Source organism: Salmo trutta, chromosome 1, assembly GCF_901001165.1.
Source record: "Salmo trutta chromosome 1, fSalTru1.1, whole genome shotgun sequence".
Taxonomy (NCBI): Eukaryota; Metazoa; Chordata; class Actinopteri; order Salmoniformes; family Salmonidae; genus Salmo; species Salmo trutta.
This window is the reverse complement of record NC_042957.1, coordinates 75,432,042-75,449,416: the sequence shown is the minus strand read 5'-3', so window position 1 is coordinate 75,449,416 and position 17,375 is coordinate 75,432,042. Positions and strand designations below refer to the sequence as shown.

Here is a 17,375-nt window from a genome sequence, read left to right as displayed (position 1 = left end):
GGTTATCTTCACGAACCCTGGCTAACAAGCTGAATCAGTAATACAAAATTGGGTTTAATTATTTATTTACCAAATACCTAAACTAATCACATAGAATTACATATACACAGAATACAAATTATGTCATACAGAAAACGTCCCTGGTGGACAGAACCTGTATGAGGCTTGTTACACAAAGAGAGGGGGTTGGGCTTGAATGAAAGAGCGGGAAGCCTGAGTAACAAAGGGAGAAGCTGTGCTATCGTAAATACAGAATCTTATGCATTCTAAATTACCGCCCATTTGGAAAAGGAAAATGCAATAAATATTTACTCTGAGCTGCGCTTCGGTAGGTTGGTCGTAGATGCTGGCCGGGTTGGCCAACAGAGATCTTCCTGTCCTCGGAAGAATGTCTCTGGTGGTAAATTGGATACGTTGTAGTATCTTCGTTGTGTGTTAGACTGGATCCGTCGTCCGTCCTTTCCTAGCCCACGTTTACAGCGGCCGCTGCTAACTCAACGGCTAGGAAGTATCACTTCTGTAGTGAATAAGAGTTCCAAGTTCATACCATTCGCAACCAAAGCTCACGCCGAGGTTGGCTTAGTTCTGTATCTTATATGTGAGTCCTTTTAACGCAGAGGCTACAGACCTCACGTACCCGGAACAGCTGGTTACCTTTTCGTCAAAGGCTTATATAGTGGAGAGGGAGAAGGGTGTGTTTCATTGTTTATAACCCCTGTCTCTTCACAGGGGCGGGCCACTGATTAAGCAGGGCACTTTCCTTATGAAAACCCAATTCTCTCATTTGGAAGCTAAAATTACATTTAATCTTCTAACAAACAGTTTCAATATCAAATATTTAAATTGCACAACAATTCCATGTGAATCTGATAACTAGAATGTGTAGACTTTCCCAGGTACAGTTTATGTCGTCCTGTCATCAGTCATAATGTCTCAGATGACAACCGAACTGACATCCATACTCATTAAGTTCCAACGCATATTTCCAACTGGTTCTATTACCGAAATATGGTTCCTTTCCCCCACTTGTTTGATGTTCCCAGACTCTCTATATTTAACAAAGGCTATTCAAAAGTCCTTCAGTAGGGTCAGAGAGAGAGGGGAAGGGAGAAAGGTATTTATGGGGGGTCATAAACCTTACCCACAGGCCAACGTCATGACACTCTGTAGCGCCTTGCGGATGCATGCTAAGCAGTTGCCATACCAAGCGGGGATGTAGCCTGTCAAGATGCTCTCAATGGAGCAGCTGTACAACTTTGAGGATCTGAGGGCCCGTGACAAATCTTTTCAGCCTCCTGAGGGGTAAGAGGCGTTGTTGTGCCCTCTTCACGACTGAGGAACTTGAAGCTTTCGACCCGCTCCACTACAGCCCCGTTAATGCGTTCGGCCCTCAGTTTCCTGTAGCCCACAATAAACTTCTTTGTCTTGGCCACGTTGAGGGAGTGGTTGTTGTCTTGGCATCACACTGCCAGGTCTCTGACCTCTTCCCTATAGGTTGTCGAGAGAAAAGAAAAGCTCTACCACCGTTGTGTCATCTGTAAACTTAATGATGGTGTTGGAGTCGTGCACAGCCACTCAGTCATGGGTGAACAGAGTACAGGAGGGGACTGAGCACACACCCATGAGGAGCTCCCGTGTTGAGGGTCGGCATGCCAGATGTTTTGTTTATTTATTACATTTGTATTTAACCTTTATTTAACCAGGCAAGTCAGTAAAGACCAAATTCTTATTTACAATTACAGCCTACACTGGCCAAACCCAGACAACGCTGGACCAATTGTGTGCCACCCTATGGGACTCCCAATCACGGCCAGTTGTGATACAGCCTGGATTCGAACCAGGGTCTATAGTGACGCCTCTAGCACTGAGATGCAGTGACTTAGACCGCTGCGCCACTCGGGAGCCTACCCTCGCCACCTGGGGGCGGCCCGTCGGGACGTCCAGAATCCAGTTGCAGAGGGAGGTGTTCAATCCCAGGGTCCTTAGCTTAGTGTTGAGCTTGTAGGGCACTATGGTGTTGAACACTGAGCTCTAGTCAATGAACAGCATTCTCAAGTAGGTTAATCAGCTTCTTGATCTGACACACCTGTCAGGTGGATGCACTATCTTGGCAAAGGAGAAATGCTCACTGATAGGCATGTAAACATATTTGTGCACAAAAATTATGTGCGCGCATGTAACATTTCTGGGATCATTTATTAAAAATAAGCCGACATTGTTCAGAAGATAATGGATTGAATTTATTGATCAATTGAATACACACCTACAACTGTTGAAACATTATTCTACATTTATTTTATTTAACTAGGCAAGTCAGTTAAGAACAAATTCTTATTTACAATGACGACTTACACCGGCCAAACTCAGACAACGCTTGGCCAATTGTGCACCGCCCTATGGGACTCTCAATCACAGCCGGTTGTGATACAGTCTGGATTTGAACCAGGTTGTCCATAGTGATGCCTTGTGGTTGAAGACTGAGATGGTCTTAGACCACTGCGCCACTTGGGACTTGATTTAATAACAATAATAATAATAATAATAGTATTATGAGTATATGAAAGAAGACAATTATCAACCCCCACCCTCCCACACACAGGTTCATTATGACATCTTCTATGATGACAATGATCCATTTAAAAACACAATGTGTGATATTACATAGACACAGGGGAGACCTGGTCCTAGATCAGACCTGCATATTATGCTCCAAAGGTTACCATGGTGATCAGACTAAGTCAACTGTTTAAGAATGGTAGATGGATATGACTGTTGACTAGATGTTTTCTATTTCACATATATTTAGGGATCTGGAACTGGATAGGAGGGAGATGAAATATGGCACATTGTTGCTTTCTGGTGTTTTTTCATTGGCCCTAAATGAGAAAAACTCTTTCCACAAAGACAGACATAAGGTTTCTCTCCAGTGTGTGTTCGCTGGTGTGAATTCAGTGTCCCTGATTGACTGAATCTCTTCCCACACTGATCACAGCTATAAGGCTTCTCTCCAGTGTGTGTTCGCTGGTGTGTAGTCAGGCTGTCAGTTAGAGCAAAGCTCTTCCCACACTGATCACAGCTATAAGGCTTCTCTCCTGTGTGTGTTCGCAGGTGTCTATTCAGGTGTTCTGATAGAGCAAAGCTCTTCCCACACTGATCACAGCTATAAGGCTTCTCTCCAGTGTGTGTTCGCTGGTGTCTATTCAGGGAGGAAGCTCGAGCAAAGCTCTTCCCACACTGATCATAGCTGTAAGGCTTCTCTCCAGTGTGTGTTCGCTGGTGTCTATTCAGGGTGGAAGCTAGAGCAAAGCTCTTTCCACATAGACAAACATAAGTTCTCTCTCCAGTGTGTGTTCGATGGTGTCTAGTCAGGGAGGAAGCTCGAGCACAGCTCTTCCCACAATGATAACAGCTGTAAGGTTTTTCTCCTGTGTGTGTTATCTGGTGTGTAGTCAGCTCTCCTGACCGAGCAAAGCATTTCCCACACTGATCACAGCTATAAGGTTTCTCTCCACTGTGTATGCGCTGGTGTGTAGTTAGTTTTTCTGAAACAGAAAAGCTCTTTCCACACTGATGACAGCTATAAGGCTTCTCTCCAGTGTGTATACGCTGGTGTATGGTTAGGGCTCCTGCACTAACAAAACCTTTCCCACAATCAAGGCAGGGGTATGGCTTCTCCCCTGTATGAATTCTCAGATTAAATTTAAAGGTGTGAGAAGCAGTGAAACTCTTCCCACACTGTGAGCATCTGTAAAGTTTCTCTCCTGTATGGCTTCTTCTGTGTACTTTAAGACCCCCTGGACACGTGAAACTCTTCCCACACTTAGAGCAGCTATACGGTTTCTCTCCTGTATGGATTCTCAGATGAGATTTTAAAGTGTTAGATGCAGCAAACCTCTTTCCACACTGAGAGCAGTAGTACGGTTTCTCTCCTGTATGGATTCTTAGATGATATTTTAAGGTGTTAGATGCAGCAAAAGAGTTCCCACATTGAGGGCAGCAGTATGGTTTCCCTCCGGTGTGACTCCGCTGGTGAATTAAGGACCTTTGTGTAGTGAACCTCTTCCCAAAGTCAGAGCAGTAGTGGTGAGGTTTATTCCCTGTACGTCTCTGCTGGGGTTTCTTGAGATTATTCTCTGTCTCGTCAGCATCATGATGTTGTTGAGGCTCCCCAGATGATAAGTCCCCCCCACTGAGAGAACGACGGTTAGGGGTGTCCCCTGTGAAACAAAGACATTGAATAACTAGGTTTTGGAAATATGGGTCCCTAAACAAATATTATCAGAAATATTCAGTATATTTTGTATCTATCAATTAACAGAAGTTGCAGAAGCAGATTGTAGTCTAATCCACACACACCATTGTTCTTACTTGATGAAATCAAATCTCCATCTCCCTCCTTCTCGTGTCCCCCTCTCGAAGTTCCACTCTTCCCTGGTGTTTTCCTGCAGTCGACCAGCCGCACAGACACCCTCTTCAGATTTAGCAGTAAGGCGCTACTGGGAGAGTTACAACCCGGGCACTCAGGCAGGGTGGAGGGGGACGAGCTAGCTCTGTCCTGGTGAACACAGGAGGTATTGTACATAGAAAATAATTTCAGCACTTTGGAAGTGGTATATATTTTTTTACTCTTAGTACAAATATCAAAACTGATAACACTTGTAAACATTCATTGGAGTTGAACACATCTTTCACCCCTGAGCTAATCTTGATTAACCCAGAACTAAAGTCTCACGTAATTGGTCAGCTGCTCAACAAAGTTCTGGGTTCATATGTGTTAGGAGAAATTAGGAGATGCTACAATGAGGTGCTCCACCCTCTCAAGATACAGGCCTTGACACACTGCCGGGACTTGAGGTAGGCCTATACAAACAGTCTAATAAATATTTAGGCAGGAATTAAGAAACATTAGTAAAAGAAAAACATTCAAAGAGTCAAAATAACAGAATAGCATATTCTGAGTTTAAAGGTAGACGCCGCGATATGACGTAGGCTAGAAGCACAAAGTAAACAGCATAGTGGGTCAATTGCCGCAATAACCCAGAGCGTTGAAGCGCGAGGCTAAACTTCCCAACTGTTTTGGTCTTGTGGCAACCATGCTGGAACAGCGTGAAGCGTACCCGTGCACATACATGCACAGATACATTGTGTGACTGTGCGAGAGCAAAGTCTTGCATCTCACTCATTGCAATATTTGCTGCTTGTGGCGTCATTTTGCTGAGTCTACTTTAATGTAGCCTATTTTACAGTGGCTATGCAATTTAGTAGACAAGACACTTATGTTCCCTTGTCAAGACATCTATTTTATAGTAAGAATTAAAAACGAAATTGTTTGACGTAAGAAGTAGGTATTGGTCTGAAGCCGAAAAAGATAGGAAATTCACGAGCACCACAATGCCTACTCCACCCATGCTCTACCAAGGTTTTACAGCCCACAGTATTGCTCTACTACAGTAGCTTTGTTGGTCTATTGTATTTTGAACAATTTGTATGCAGGTTGCTTAGGATTCAAACCTTGTGAATTTCCTTTATTTTTCCAGCTTCAGACCAATGCCTACTTCTAACTTAACTTTGTTTTTTGTTTTGAGATTCCCTGGTTTTTACACTGGAAGGTGATTTTATTTTAAAAAGGTGCATTATACAACATTTCATTACATTAACCAAGTCTGCCATTGGCAGTGCTACTGTAAACTTTAATTTGGCCTCTGCCAAAAGGCCTAGGTCTTAATGGCACAGGTGGTGTCCTTGCATAACTGCCACGGTTTCTGGTTTAAACCCTGGTCTGCTAGATGTTGCCCTCTAATAGCTCAAATCCGTTTTGAACTAACTATTAAAGTATGTTTAGAATTGACCATGGATAGTCAAAGGTAATCGTCTGCAGCTTTCAGAAGGTGAATAGCTCAATTAATTGTGACAGTCTTGCATTGTAAAATATGACTCAAGTCCCATTGAAAGCAAAGTCAAGGAAAATGGTTTTAAGTCATTGACTTAAAAGTTGTATTCTTGAAGGTTGCATAACGTAGCCATAGAAACTAAACAAAGAAATCCCCATGCACACTAGAGACACGTCTTTCTGGTGCCTTTTACAGCTTGTTTTTAGCCTAAAGCATTGCAGCTATGCATCCTATACATTTATATAATCAGGGGTTGGCTAGCCCAGCATCCAGATCGGAGCTGTAAATACAATGAAGCCAGTCTAATGGCAGAGTTGTTAGTTTGGCCACTGTTGATCAGCACAGATTTTGATAATGTCAAGACAAGGGAAGGAGCATACTGGAATCTATTCTGGATGTTCCAAACTGGTGAGTTTGTCCTGATATTAGCAAGCATACATATGCTCACTGCCGTGCACAACATGCTGTTTACATGTGCATTTCTTTTCTCAACTAGTTTGAGTTGTGTCCTGTCTGACAGTGAAATATGGCTAGCTCTTACTGTCGCTTGGACAGTTTGCCCAAAGTTTGGTGTTGGTTTTGAACTAATGTAGCTAGCTAACTAGGCTTTGTGGAAAAATATACAACTGGCATTTGGACGTGAACTATCTATCATTAGCTAGCTTCTATGTCGAGTTCAGCTGTTGTTGTCTGGCTCTAACTAGCTAATAGCTGAAGTCATTTGTGTAACAAACCTTCCATAAACAAATAGCTGGTTACCATTCCTTTGCCTGTTGGTTAGCTAGATAGATAACTTTCAGCTGACTGGTGTTAGCTAGCTACAGAGGCTAGCTGCTGGACTTTGGACAAGCAAGCTAATGTTAGCTAATAGCAGCTGTATAGTTGCCGAGCAACTGAGATTTGGTTGAAAAGATGTTAGCATTGTCAGAAATGCTACAAAAGGGTCGCACATCGTTGGTTCTTAATGGACAGAAATGTGCACGTGAGAGCGATACATTATACATTTAATAAAAACTGTTGCACCTACAAACTTAGTCAATACATTGTTTTAATCCAATGGTCACTTAATGCAAACTATAGTCTCGTTTTATTCCGACATCAATAATTTGAGCTAGGTAGGCACAGAAAATACTCTAAAAACAAAATTGCTAAGGACCCTGTTAGAAAACCGGTCTAGAATTATTCGTAATGTCTGAACAGCTCATGACGAGAGAGGTGGGGAGTGTGTTCTGTACCTCCAATCATATTGATTTGGGAATTTTCATCGACATTGGTGTCATATTGGTTTAGATATGACGGTAGGGAGATTTGAATTTACAATGGGCTTCAACGAATACATATTCTGTGCGTCTATAATAAAATGGAATTTAACAAAAATAGAAAATAATAATTGCCAGTGCGCATTTCAGTTACTTCTCCAAAAGAGTAATAATTTGAAAAGGGCCTAAATGCGCTGAATTTTTAAAGACAATTATTTCAGTGTAATAAACCTTAGGACCTATTATTTTCTATTAGACGATTTGATTGGTTCTGCCTGAGATTTCCTAATGGATTAAACATTTCACAATGATTTGAATGATTGCGCCTTAATGACGTTTTACCCCATGACAGACATCTGTTTGGTGAGCAGGCTATTTTGGGAGGTTGAATGTGTGCTATAACCTAACGTGCCCATGCAGTTCCTTGTACCTGACAAAAAGCAATATCAAATTGCTGTGGTGTCTGCTACTTATGTTGTAGACCACTGTCTACCTGAACTTACACGATTGAAGTGATTTTCGTTTCACTGTCCGGCTATTCTAAAGAACAAGGTGTAGGCTAGGTGTAATTATTTCTCCATGGTTTTGACTTTACCTGCTCGTTGCGCACTGACTTGTATCAATCCCCTTACAAAAAAACATTGCATTCAGAGTGCAACTGCAGTATCTTTCAAATACTGTGTCCAAAATACGTTTTTTTACTGCAGTAATTTTGCAGTTACAGTGCAGTACACCGCAGTTATTCTGCAATTACTGCGTCCAGAATACCACAGTCGACTGCAGTTACTGCAATTTTACTGCAGTTTCAAAACAGCAATCATTTTGTGTAAGGGTTTGTGTGCGATAGGCTAGAAGGTTACTTTGTTGAAGGACAAAATATCCCAACAAGTTAATTAACGCCATGGTTTATTTTGTCCAGCTGTTCAGATGTAACGCATTGATGTGGAAGATCAAAGATTATGAAAACTAGACCAAGACATTTTATACAGTAGAGCTATAGGCTACTGTTAGTTTACCAAACTCACCCTTTTATGCCACACAGCAGAGATATAATGTTAAAAGTTAACTGAACGTATAATTGTATACAGTTGAGCTATTCACTACTGTTAAAAGGCAACCACACTTACCAAATCCATCAAGGAAGCTACTGTTTCTTCACATGACAAGAAATGTGTAGGCAACAGTTATTCCTTTGTCATAGCGTTCAGATAAAGATTATACCAGAGCAATCAAACATCTAATTAAATATCAGAACACGATTTAAATTGTGACAAATAAACGTCTCATGTAGGCTGACCTTTCTTCAGAAAAATGATTTGCAAAGAGTTCACCTGATCTATAAAAGCCAAGAAAACGTTCAACAACACCCTTTTCAAGAATCCTGTTGTCTGCTACCTCCTACTTTTACCCAAGAGCCACTTGGAACACAACGTACTCTTCTTCTTCTTCGATGGGGTTTAACGGCGGTTGGAATCCAATGTTAATGGCGCATTATCGCTACCAGCTAGTAGGGGTATTGAAAAAAAAAACGTGGGACATAGGATAAACGACATCATACCAAATAAAACACGTCAACTAAGAACCAATCCCACTTATTCAATCACAGTCCACTCCAAAATACATCCCTACACAGGCTCAGGGTTCTGTGATGGCAGTACATTCACTGACAGGATTTCTTGCACAGACTCGGCACAGCCCCCCAAAAACGTTCTGAGGCATTCACAATGATTCCAATGTTCTTAGATTTCTTCTCCGCTTGTGTTGTACAGTTTATGACCATTGCAATAAATAATACAAAGTCCCCCTTTTTACCATGTAGCATTTCACTATTCCTCGGTTGATGAGAACCCTTCACTGGTCGTGGTCGCTCTACTACCATTGTTTATTCCCCATCACTCGTTCCTTCCAATTTTCTCACAGCCTCCAGATAGGAGACACACTGGACACTACTTACCCTTGCCACCTCATTCTCCTTCACCCTAACAGGGCACTCCAGGAATTCAGGCGCATGTTCACCTCCACAGTTGCAGCATTTCCATTAATCTGGCATAAGATACTCTTCCCTTCTGCACACACTTGACACATTACCAAATATTTTGCATTTATGACACTGAAGGGGCTTGTGCACTAAAGCTCTTACAGGTTATCTCATGAATCCTAACTTTATATGAGAAGGGAGAGACTCTTCATCAAAGAACAGTAGCAAGGATGAAGTTCATTTATTTTCTCTATGAGGACAATGTGCTGATCACCTGGGGCCTCTGGTCAAGGAGTGTTTCACTGATTCCCAGGTTGCTAAAGACTACAAGCGTGATGACAAATTACCCAATGAGTCATGATACTTTTCTGGTCTAAAAATGTGGGGGTGCAAAAACATACATTTGCAACCCTATTTTCAAAGTGGGAATGCAGCTGATTAATTTGCTCAATTGCTCAGGTGCCTATGCTCACATTAATTAATTACAGTAAACAAAGCAATAAATGTGACAGACAAAAGAGGGAAAAAAACTGGCTTGATTTATTTGTCTTGAATTATACTTTAGCACGACAGCCATGAAACTGAGACATAGGCCTTGAGGAATGGAACTAGCCTGGATGCCAGTCGGTTTCTGCTCTCTTACCAACACCTTGTGGAATTGCTATGTCAAATGTTTGGCTTGACAATGAGTTGGAAAGAGCACAAGCAGATCTGGGACCAAGCTAGAATGGATCTATAGAGTGATGATGATTTGGTATTTGGTATTTTATTAGAAGCAGCAGCTACTCTTCCTGGGGTCCATGATGGTGTTACTACTGGTGTACGGACCAACCCATCTCACCTACTCAAATCTCAACTAATATCAATTGTCTATTTAGCTTAGCCATTGGTTATTGTTGTCCTTTCTCTTTGGCAAATGGCCGACGTGCATAAAGATGGCAGAATTCAGATATGACATAATTGTTTTAGCACTATCCACTGTGTTTGAAAACTATGGCGCGCGACATGTTTTAGTGTGCCATTAAATCAGCACAATCTACCTTTTAGGATTTTGAAAATGGCCGCCGCAATGAAGCTAAAAGCGGGATCATGTATATTGTGCTAATGACAATACGGCGAACACAGGGAAACGAGGACTTTGTGGTAAGTGCAATCTTTACGCACAGCCACTATTTAGACAAGCCGGCATGGACTGGTTTAGGACTTATGCTCCACAGAGAGCGAAGAGGAGCGGGTAAGTAACTCCACAATCTGGCTGCAGTGGATTTCTTTAAAGTGGTGTCTGAAATACGATGGCAGCAGTGTAGGTGCAAAGTTTTAGACTGACCCAATAAACCATTGCATTACTGTTCAAAATGTTGTACCAAGTCTGCCCAAATGTGCCTAATTGGTTTATTGATACATTTTATTGATATTCTCCTCAAAGAATAGTATAGTATTCTTTCACTGTTACTGTAAATTGGACAGTGCAGTTAGATTAACAAGAATTTAAGCTTTCTGCCCATATCAGATACGTCTATGTCCTGGGAAATTTTCTTATTACTTAAAATGTCATGCTAATCACATTAGTGCACGTTAGTGCAACTGTCCCGTGGGAGGACACACACGATCCCGTATAGGTTAAAGTTGTGTCTGAAATGGCCCCTATTCCCTATATAGTGCACAAATATTTGTATTTTTCTTTTTGCACTATACAGAGAATATAATTCCATTTCAGAAACAAACTCATATTGGTAGATAAGAAATACTAGGGGGAAAGTCTCTCTCCTTGCAGAATGTGAAAAACTTAAAAGGCAGGCAGAGAGAAAATAGAATTGGCCCTTTTAGTGACTCAGGAGAATCAGGGGGGTGAATGTATCAAGTGTCTCAGAGAATGAGTACTGATCTAAGATCAGGTCCTGCCTGTGTGATCTTATTTATTGCGATCTAAAAGGCCAAACTGATCCTAAGTCAGCACTCCTGCTTTGACACGCTTGATACATGGCCCCGGAAGGAGAGGAGAGGGTACAGCAGTAGTAAAACCAAGCCAAATGATCTTGAAACATGTTGATAACATTCATACACTACTATGTGAGATGTGTCAATCTGTAACCGTCCTGTTGCAATGTCTGTACACCTTGAACACCTGTACAGATAACCATCTCTTACATGTAATAAAATAGACCTGCATTAGATGGTGTAGGTAGACCGGTGACAATCACAGCTTCATGACAGATATAGTATAGACATGTAGTTGAATTGAAAGGCGCTCTTGCATTTAATCATACAGGGCTGGTTTCCCAGACACAGAATAAGTCCTGGTCTCAAAACCTATTTTAATGGTGATTCTCTATTGAAAGTGTTTGTTAGTCCAGGACTACGATTCATCTGTGTCCAGGAAAACCGTCCAGAAGAGATATTATGACCAAACCAGTGTGGCTGTGGCTTCACCTGGGTGGGGTCCCAAATGCTCTATGGGCCCTGGTCGAAAGTAGTCTACTATAAAGGGCCCATTGGGTTCTGGTCAAAAGTAGTGCACTATAAAGGGAATAGGGTGCCATTTTAGGATGCAAATCTCTTCTATTCATCCCTTTTTTCTCTCCCTCCGTCACATTACACACATTGTATCGCTGGTTAAATGAAACGTGAGCAAAGCTACTGTATGAATCATTACATGGGCTAGACAGTAATGTATAATACTTTATAGCGTCCTTTATAATGCATTATAGTAAACTAATAATGTTTTGTTACCAAATGACCCTTGAGTTTCCAGGGACAGACACAAACAGGGATCCTGGGTCACGTTCATTAGGGCACTTAACGGAAAAGGTTATGCAATGAAAAACGTTAATGAGTGTGTCTTATTGGACAAGTGGGCGGCAGGTAGAGCCAGTAGAGTCAGTAACCGAAAGGTTGCTGGATCGAATCCCCGAGCTGATAAGGTAAAATCTGTCGTTCTGCCCCTGAACAAGGTAGTTCCTCGCTAGGCTTTCATTGTAAATAAGAATTTGTTCTTAACTGACTTGCCTAGTTAAATATATATAGCATTTTAAAGTCCAGATAGTCTCACCCTCATTTCAGTACTTTACCCCCCTAGTCATACCTAATGAATACGACCCTCATGGATCTATGCTGTAACAGATCCATTACATTAACATTACAAACAGTGTTCTCCACCTTATATTTTAGTCATGTAGACCCAACACAGGGGTGACCTGAAACGTAAATGCAGGTACAGTTGATGTATTTTCAACATTGATCTATAGGTGGTGCTACTAACAGGCTCCTACAACGCTCGGCTGAAATGGCACTCTTATCAGGTTTTGTTCAGTACCATAAAATGTGTTCCAATTTTCACGCTTCTACCCTAAATATATCTACTTTAGAGCTTCTCAACTGGCCTAATAATTCGAATAGAGGAAGTGCATTTTGAACAGATGTGGAGGTCTTCATTGACCAGAGAGAGGACCCTTACCAAAAAATATTGCCATTAGAGTGCAGTATAACTGCAGTTTGCTGCAAATACTGTGTCCAAAATAACCTTTTTTTTTACTGCAGTCATTTGGCAGTGTAACTGCAGTTATTCTGCAATTACTGCATCCAAAATACCACAGTTGACTGCAGTTACTGCACTTGTACTGCAGTTTCAAAACGGCAACCTTTTTTTGTAAGGGGAGGAGTAACTAACGTTACAAAGAACTGTGAAACAGACACATAACAGTGTTACCAAGTTGTAAGCAGAGCCATATATATTATAACATACATACATTTCAACAGGGCTCTGGTTCTAATGATCTGTTATGTAAGGGATAATCAACCAGAGGCCATGCGTTCTATGGAAAATAATGAACGATGTGGAAGGTGTGTTCCAGCTGACCTTCAACTTTTCCAGAGTATGCATAGAGCCCCAAGTTGATTATCCCTTTTATACCAGGGCTATAATTTAACACATTTGCTGCTAGAAATGTGTTAATTTGCAAGTAGAAATGTGTTTAACATCCACTGAAGTAGCTAGCAAGTTTACTAGACAGCGACAGTGGTTGCCTTGGTAACCAAACAAACAGACTTGCTAGTTTAGCTAACCAAACCATCAGTCCTAGCTCGCCATCATGAAAATCGAATTCAAACATGCCAATAATGTTTTAAATTGAACTTTTGCTTTCAAAAGCAGCTCAAACATATAATATGTAAGAACGAACTATAGTCTTTCTACCGTGCGTTATACGGAAATAATGCACGCTCTAGAATGACCTTCAAGCCAATCAGAAACACATATTCAACAATGCTATGGTATAACATCATAATAATACCTTTTTTTATCCCTGAACTAAAACATCAGCAAGACCGTCCACATTCCTGTGGCTTTGTCAAGGGGGCACAGTAAGTTTCGCAGCACCCCCACTCCTATTCCCCTGTCATTTTTAAAGGGCGGGGGTTTATCTTCATCTTTGAACCCCCACAGACAGCAGCTTCCTGTGGGGCGGTCATCAGACGTCATTCAATGGCTCCAGGGAAGCACTGTAACACTGTTCTAGAAGATCCAATCAGCCAATGAGCAAGCCGATGGAGGACCAAAGCAGCCAATGAGAGAGCAGCAATGAGACCAAGTCTGTCATCTTTCTTGTCTCTTTTTCCTTTCCCCAAATGACTTGTCGCTAATGAACGTCAATGGTGATTTGAGCAAATAAGTTATTAATAATTGTCATAAGTGTAGATGTTATATATCTCTAATACATCTATATTATCAGTCACATTCTGCTTGGTTGTGGTCCTCTCGGGACTCTGTCATATTCCTACAGCTATCTCTCTGTCTCTCTCTGGAGTAATAATACAAAGTAAGAGAAGGAACCATTTAAGGTGTTTGTCTGCATCCCAAATGGCACCCTGTTCCCTATGTTTTCCACTATTGTTGACCAGGGCACATAGGGAATAGGCTGTCATTTGGGATGTAGATGTTGTGTCACTACAATATGAGGCATTGGCTCATACAAGGTCATCAGGTGCTGGAGATCCCAGGTCTGAACACCTGGTAGTCATACTAGGAGAGGTATACACCCTCCTGTCATGGAGAAGCCCCCTCCATCCTTCTTTCACTGCCTCTCTCCGTCTTCACTGGTCCCTGTGAGACAAGAGAAGAGGATTCGTTAGCGCAGATGTGACATTTCCCTTTTCACACTATCGTGTCGACCTAAACTGTACTGTACTGCCCTTTCTTTTGACAGTACATTGTCCACTCCAGCAACTATGGTGGATGCATAACCACACCAGCCCAGTAAAGCTAGCTTGGGCTCAGTATTGTGAACAGGGCACTACATAACCAGGTCAGCCCAGTACAGCTAGGCTGGGCTCAGTATTGTGAGCAGGGCACCAGTAACCAGGCCAGTACAGCCAGGCTGGGCACAGTATTGTGAGCAGGGCACAATGTGACCATGCCAGTACAGATAGGCTGGGCTCAGTATTGTGAACAGGGCACCACGTAACCAGGCCAGTCCAGATAGGCTGGGCTCAGTATTGTGAACAGCGCACCACGTAACCAGGCCAGTACAGCTAGGCTGGGCTCAGTATTGTGAACAGGGCACCACGTAACCAGGCCAGTACAGCTAGGCTGGGCTCAGTATTGTGAACAGGGCACCACGTAACCAGGCCAGTACAGCTAGGCTGGGCTCAGTATTGTGAACAGGGCACCACGTAACCAGGCCAGTACAGATAGGCTGGGCTCAGTATTGTGAACAGGGCACCACGTAACCAGGCCAGTACAGATAGGCTGGGCTCAGTATTGTGAACAGGACACTAGTGACTACTACAGTACCAGGGGAGTGTTTAACAGGACACTAGTCACTACTACAGTACCAGGGGAGTGTTTAACAGGACACTAGTGACTACTACAGTACTACAGTACCAGGGGACTGTATAACAGGACACTAGTGACTACTACAGTACTACAGTACCAGGAGAGTGTTTAACAGGACACTAGTGACTACTACAGTACCAGGGGAGTGTATAACAGAACACTAGTGACTACTACAGTACCAGGGGAGTCTTTAACAGGACACTAGTGACTACTACAGTACTACGATACCAAGGGAGTGTTTAACATGACACTAGTGACTACTACAGTACTACAGTACCAGGGGAGTGTTTAACAGGACACTAGTGACTACTACAGTACAAGGGGAGTGTTCAACAGGACACTAGTGACTACTAAAGTACCAGGGGAGTCTTTAACAGGACACTAGTGACTACTACAGTACTACGATACCAAGGGAGTGTTTAACATGACACTAGTGACTACTACAGTACTACAGTACCAGGGGAGTGTTTAAGAGGACACTAGTGACTACTACAGTACCAGGGGAGTGTTTAATAGGACACTAGTGACTACTACAGTACTACAGTACCAGGGGTGTGTTTAACAGGACACTAGTGACTACTACAGTACTACAGGACCAGGGGAGTGTTTAACAGGACACTAGTGACTACTACAGTACAAAGGGAGTGTTCAACAGGACACTAGTGTCTACTACAGTACCAGGTGAGTCTTTAACAGGACACTAGTGACTACTACAGTACTACAGTACCAGGGGAGGGTTTAACAGGACACTAGTGACTACTACAGTACTACAGTACCAGGGGAGTGTTTAACAGGACACTAGTGACTACTACAGTACCAGAGGTGTGTTTAACTGGACACTAGTGACTACTACAGTACTACAGTACCAGGGGAGTGTTTAACAGGACACTAGTGACTACTACAGTACCAGGGGAGTGTTTAACTGGACACTAGTGACTACTACAGTACTACAGTACCAAGGGAGTGTTTAACAGGACACTAGTGACTACTACAGTACTACAGTACCAGGGGAGTGTTAAACAAGACACTAGTGACTACTACAGTACTACAGTACCAGGGGAGTGTTTAACAGGACACTAGTGACTACTACAGTACTACAGTACCAGGGAAGTGTATAACAGAACACTAGTGACTACTACAGTACCAGGGGAGTGTATAACAGAACACTAGTGACTACTACAGTACCAGGGGAGTGTTTAACAGGACACTAGTGACTACTACAGTACTACAGTACCAGGGGAGTGTGTAACAGAACACTAGTGACTACTACAGTACCAGGGGAGTGTTTAACTGGACACTAGTTACCACTACAGTACTACAGTACCAGGGGAGTGTATAACAGAACACTAGTGACTACTACAGTACTACAGTACCAGGGGAGTGATTAACAGGACACTAGTGACTAATACAGTACTACAGTACCAGGGGAGTGTTTAACAGGACACTAGTGACTACTACAGTACTACAGTACCAGGGGAGTGTTTAACAGGACACTAGTGACTACTACAGTAACAGGGGAGTGTTTAACTGGACACTAGTGACTACTACAGTACTACAGTACCAGGGGAGTGTTTAACAGGACACTAGTGACTACTACAGTACTACAGTACCAGGGGAGTGTTTAACAAGACACTAGTGACTACTACAGTACTACAGTACCAGGGGAGTGTTTAACAGGACACTAGTGACTACTACAGTACTACAGTACCAGGGAAGTGTATAACAGAACATTAGTGACTACTACAGTACTACAGTACAAGGGGAGTGTATAACAGAACACTAGTGACTACTACAGTACCAGGGGAGTGTTTAACAGGACACTAGTGACTACTACAGTACTACAGTACCAGGGGAGTGTTTAACAGAACACTAGTGACTACTACAGTACCAGGGGAGTGTTTAACTGGACACTAGTGACTACTACAGTACTACAGTACCAGGGGAGTGTATAACAGAACACTAGTGACTACTACAGTACTACAGTACCAGGGGAGTGTATAACAGAACACTAGTGACTACTACAGTGCCAGGGGAGTGTTTAACATGACACTAGTGACTACTACAGTACCAGGGGTGTGTTTAACAGGACACTAGTGACTACTACAGTACTACAGTACCAGGGGTGTGTTTAACAGGACACTATTGACTACTACAGTACCAGTGGAGTGTTTAACAGGACACTAGTGACTACTCTAGTACTACAATACCAGGGGTGTGTTTAACAGGACACTAGTGACTACTACAGTACCAGGGGAGTGTTTAACTGGACACTAGTGACTACTACAGTACTACAGTACCAGGGGAGTGTTTAACAGGACACTAGTGACTACTAAAGTACTACAGTACCAGGGGAGTGTTTAACAGGACACTAATGCCTACTACAGTACAAGGGGAGTGTTCAACAGGACACTAGTGAC

General features: G+C 42.4%; 2 protein-coding genes across 3 annotated transcripts in view; both read right to left on the bottom strand.

Moving 5' to 3' along the window:
• Positions 1-2,218: 2,218 nt before the first annotated feature.
• Positions 2,219-8,731, bottom strand: LOC115207867 (zinc finger protein OZF-like). 2 transcript variants are annotated; one of them, XM_029775393.1, is made up of 3 exons: positions 8,278-8,731; positions 4,357-4,555; positions 2,219-4,217 (listed from the first exon to the last, which is right to left on the bottom strand). In XM_029775393.1, the coding sequence occupies exons 1-3, from the start codon at positions 8,284-8,286 to the stop codon at positions 2,803-2,805; spliced, it is 1,623 nt and encodes a 540-aa protein (XP_029631253.1). In that variant the 5' UTR covers positions 8,287-8,731; the 3' UTR covers positions 2,219-2,802. The 2 variants fall into 2 exon arrangements, with proteins under 2 accessions (XP_029631253.1, XP_029631261.1); XM_029775401.1 differs by having other exon boundaries at positions 4,369-4,555.
• A 918-nt stretch (positions 8,732-9,649) lies between these two features.
• LOC115207863 (serine/threonine-protein kinase LMTK1-like) overlaps positions 9,650-17,375 on the bottom strand; it is a 34,299-nt gene continuing 26,573 nt past the window's right edge. Inside the window, exon 13 of the mRNA XM_029775379.1 lies at positions 9,650-14,226. Within this exon, the coding sequence (XP_029631239.1) occupies positions 14,198-14,226 (29 nt within the window). The 3' untranslated portion in view covers positions 9,650-14,197. The remainder of the gene's footprint in view (positions 14,227-17,375) is intronic.